This window comes from Oncorhynchus tshawytscha, linkage group LG09, assembly GCF_018296145.1.
Source record: "Oncorhynchus tshawytscha isolate Ot180627B linkage group LG09, Otsh_v2.0, whole genome shotgun sequence".
In the NCBI taxonomy this organism is placed as follows: Eukaryota; Metazoa; Chordata; class Actinopteri; order Salmoniformes; family Salmonidae; genus Oncorhynchus; species Oncorhynchus tshawytscha.
In genome coordinates this window covers 32,387,765-32,392,551 of record NC_056437.1, presented here as the reverse complement: position 1 = coordinate 32,392,551, position 4,787 = coordinate 32,387,765, and the positions used below count along the sequence as shown (strand labels likewise).

Here is a 4,787-nt window from a genome sequence, read left to right as displayed (position 1 = left end):
ATTTACATTGAAGCAAGCTTCATACATTGGAGCACCCACTCAGAGCCGAAGTGATCCATCAATGGCATAGATACGGTATGATCCAAAAATAATGAATAGGCAGAAGTCAAGAAAAAGTCAATTGTCATGCCAAAAAGGCTGTGGAAGTGTTGAAACACTTAGAGATCCTCTAAGGGGTGAGAGGGAGTGTCTGTGGAGGAGGAGGAGGTGACAGCCCATTTGCCTTGAGGGCGCCCATAAACCAGGTAGAGAGAGAGAGCGCACCATTCCTCATAGGTGACTGTACCATGTGACTGGAGGAGAAGGGCTGGCTTTAAAATTCAGGCAGGGCCATCCCGCAGAGGCAGAGGTAATCACAGGGCGCCAGAGGAGTCAGAGACCAGGGCTGTCGGGACACAATACCCAACAACGTCCCAACTGACTGCCCCGTGAAAGACACCGCGGGACACAGCACCCAACACCAACCCAGCCGGCAGCTCCGCGAAAGACGTCGCGGGTCACAACACCCAAAACCAACCCAACCGGTAGCCCCGTGGAACAAGCCACGGATCTACAGCAGAGGAGGTCCTGGCATAGCGACGTCAGCTATAGGAACACACCAGGTACAAGGCATCTAATCTACCTCACAGCCTCCTCTACACAAGAAGAACTACACAAAGGTACAGACAGCGGCTACAGAGAAACAACTAAGTAGACAGCGGCTACAGAACAACTACAACAACAGCCAGTGGTGATGAGCTGCAGCAGTCTGGCAAGGTTAGAGGAATTTTCAGAGGAGGAGCTGGAGCTGAGCATGCTAGGTCAGGGAGAGAATGATGAGGTGAGCGACGACAGCCCCGTGGGCCCCTTGCAGGACAGCGAGGGCTCGGCCAGCAGCCCTCCCAGCGATGACACTGAGGGGGGCCAGTCCAAGAAGCGTAGCCGCCCGGTCCGCTCCAAGGCCCGCCGTGTGGCCGCCAACGTACGTGAACGCAAACGCATCCTGGACTACAACCAGGCCTTCAACGCTCTGCGTGTGGCACTCAACCACGACCTCAGCGGCAAGCGACTCTCCAAGATTTCCACCCTGCAGAGGGCCATCAACCGCATCTCAGCCCTCTCTGTCTTCCTCAGCTCCAACCCCCCCAGTAAGCCTTGCTCCCACCGGGAGTGCCACAGGCCAGCTGGGAGGTCATTGGCGGTGGGAACGGTGGGGACGTCACGGCTGGACCCGCCCAGGGTGACAGTTGCTCATCGCCTGGAGTCCCAGAACTACGTCTCCTGTAACCACACATCACTCCCCCATCAGATCCAGCCTCAGCAGGGAACCCACCCTCACAGGCTGCCAACAGAGACACACCTCTACATTGACAGCTTGGGCTCCTCATGCCCCCCCTCGCCACACTACCCCTGCTATCCTGCCAAGGGCCAGTTGTACCCCTCACGCGGACACTGTGGGACAGGGAACCCCTTGGAGCAGCCACCAAGCCCTATTAGGTACACCCAGGTGGGCGAAGGGCTGGGGTACCAGACTAGGGGGTGGGCCTCCTGCGCCCAGGGCTACATTGATGCCTTTATGGAGTCGTCTCCAGCCCTGGGCCTCCCCTGGCAGGTGAGCCACATCCAGGAGACAGCAGGCCCCCAGCACAGCCTGCCCCTACTCTGACACTAGGACCAGAGAAGTTATAGCCTAGGTATCCACCACAGTGGCCCCTGGAGTCTAGAGAATAGACCAGCCAACTGTCCTAATGATCACAGGGAAAAATATGAAAAAGTGAGCTTCGTGTGCTCTCACTGTTGCAATGGATTCAGTATTACAGTACAACTCTCTAAAGACACTGAATTAGTTTCAAGTTTTAATGTCAAAGTGAAATGCCTTTCTAAACCCAACAATGCAGTAATCAATAACAATGTAAAACTAAAAATAACATAAGGTAGAACAAAAGCACAAGAGAAATAAAATAAGAATAACATGAGAAAGTAAGTAAGCACACTATATACAGGGTCGGTCAGTTCCAGTACCATATTTACAATGTGCAGGGATACTGGATGTGTTGTCTAACAATGTAAATATGATTGTCATATCCTGAATAGAATGGCAATTTACATTTCTGGATGTTTTAAACATGAACATTCAAGCCAATTCATGTTATTCTTATAGAGTAAAACTTTCAATTGCTCAAAACACACACCTCACTTGTCCAAAGTGTTGAGAGTCTGAATGTATTGCAGCAATCCTCTTTACAAACCCAACGAACAAACTTATTTTAGTTTTTATATTGCATTATTGTATTAATGTATGTGAATGCTACAGTTTGTATTCTAATTTTTAAAAACGTAATAATAAAACCTTAAAAAAAATATGACTCACGAGTCTGTGCAGTTTACATGAAAGCTTGCATGTGTGTGTGTGTGTGTGTGTGTGTGTGTGTGTGTGTGTGTGTGTGTGTGTGTGTGTGTGTGTGTGTGTCGGCATGTGTTCATTTTTGCCTAGAGGTCTGTACTATTTAGCCTCTATCTTCCCAGGGTCTCAGTTGACAAGGGTCCCTATCCTAGCTGAGGAATGGGTTTGCTTGCCCATTCTTGTCATATTTCTAAGAAAAGAGAAGTCAAGGTTCTTTTTACACGCAAAATAAAAGGCAATAATGGACCAATAGCCAGTGGTGCAACATCACCTCTTCTGTTCCCAGTGTGGAATCATTAAGGAATGAATTATTTGGTGTGTGCATGTGCGTATGTACTGTATATCTTCATGTGCGTATGTCTACGAGTGATACCTATGTTCTGCCTACACTTCCAAATGAACTTAACCAAATACAAAAACTATGCAATATTACAGTGGTCCACATTACTTACTTTATTAAACTTGGCAAATCAGTTAAGAACATATGCTTATTTACAATGATGGCCTAGGAACAGTGGGTTAACTGGCCTAGGAACAGTGGGTTAACTGCCTTGTTTCAGGGGCAGAATGACAGATATTTACTTTGTCAGCTCGGGGATTTGATCTAGCAACATTTTAGTTACTGGTCCAATGCTCTAACCACTAGGCTACCTGCCGCCCACTATTACTAACCCTCCCTATCCTACCATCCAACCTGCACCTGCACACACAAGAGCTTCCCACTCCCCTCTCCTGCTACAGTATGTCATGGAAACAGCTTTAATATTAGACTATAGGACTGAGGCCACAGACAGATTTATGAAGGCTCAGGAAGGAAGCCCATGCCCCGTCATCAGAGCGGTGAAATCCCCTGGCTGAGGGGCTGCTCTGGCCTGCGGGTGTGATAGTGAGTGTGTGTGTCATAGTGAGTGTGTGTGTGTGTGTGTGTGTGTGTGTGTGTGTGTGTGTGTGTGTGTGTGTGTGTGTGTGTGTGTGTGTGTGTGTGTGTGTGTGTGTGAAGGGGTGTGTTAGAACACTGTTTGAACACCATGGAGGTCTGCCAGGATGGGCCTTGGTCTGCCACTGAAAGGTACTGGCCTGAGGACAGCTACTGTACAATAGACTTATTGGAGAGCATGTAAGTAAGTGTGTGTGTGTGTGTGTGTGTGTGTGTGTGTGTGTGTGTGTGTGTGTGTGTGTGTGTGTGTGTGTGTGTGTGTGTGTGTGTGTGTGTGTGTGTGTGTGTCTTTAAAAGGGTGGCGAGTGGATAGAGGTGCTCCTGCATTCACAGACGTGAATCACTGTAAAACTTTGACTCACCAGTTCAATCTCATCATAGACACATTCGAGTGACAGATGCGGTGACGGCATGTCTTCCCGCTTACTGTGGCAAAAAGCCAAGCCAACCCTGGCTACCTGTTTACATGCTGTTCTATGTAAGTCCTTGTATATACTTGGGTGAAAGTGTCTCCACTGTCCACCATGTACTGCACCATAACACCCATACATGTATTCATTTCTCTCTATTGCAAAATACTCAATCCCAACCTAATATCATGTAAGGGTATTATGGTGCAGTTCATGGTGGACAGTAGATCAACTTTCACCCAAATATATACTGTACCAATTTGTGATCTTCATGAAATTAGATTAATAAGACAGTATAAAATATATCAATAGTGTTTCAAATCATTGTCTAAGATGACATACAGTACACTGAGTACAACAAACATTAGGAACACCTTCCTAATATTGAGTTGCACCCCCCCAGTAACTGGGCCAGTAACTGAAAGGCTGCTGGATGGAATCCCCGAGCTGCCCCTGAACAAGGCAGTTCCCACTGTTCTCTGGTAGGCCGTCATTGTAAATAAGAATTTGTTCTTAACTCACTTGCCTAGTTAAATAAAGGTTAAATAAAAATAAATAACCAAACAGAACAGCCTCAATCATTGGGGCATGGTGTTGAAAGTGTTCAACAGGGATGCTGGCCCATGTTGACTCCACTGCTTCCCACAGTTATGTCAAGTTGGCTGGATGTCCTTTGGATGGTGGACCATTCTTGATTTACACGGGAAACTTTTGAGTGTGAAAAACCCTGGCACCTACTACCATAGCCTGTTCAAAGGCACTTATATATGTTGTCTTGCCCATTCACTCTCTTGAATGGAACACATACAGTACACAATCCATTTCTCAATTGTCTCAAGGTGTAACAATCCTTCTTTAACCTGTCTCCTCCCCTTCATCTACACTGATTGAAGTGGGGTTAGCAAATTACATCAATAAGGGATCATAGCTTTCACCTGGATTCACCTGATCAGTATATGTCATGGAAAGAGCAGGTGTTCTTAATGTTTTGTATAATCTGTGTATATCTCTGTATTATGCATGGGAATACCTGTGAACAGATTTCTAAAATATTCAT

General features: G+C 47.0%; 1 protein-coding gene across 1 annotated transcript; it reads left to right on the top strand.

Moving 5' to 3' along the window:
* The first annotated feature begins 733 nt into the window (after positions 1-733).
* On the top strand, positions 734-1,645 carry LOC112259121 (class A basic helix-loop-helix protein 9-like). The gene is made up of 2 exons (XM_024433876.1): positions 734-1,189; positions 1,244-1,645. The coding sequence occupies exons 1-2, from the start codon at positions 734-736 to the stop codon at positions 1,643-1,645; spliced, it is 858 nt and encodes a 285-aa protein (XP_024289644.1).
* The last annotated feature ends 3,142 nt before the right edge of the window (positions 1,646-4,787 follow it).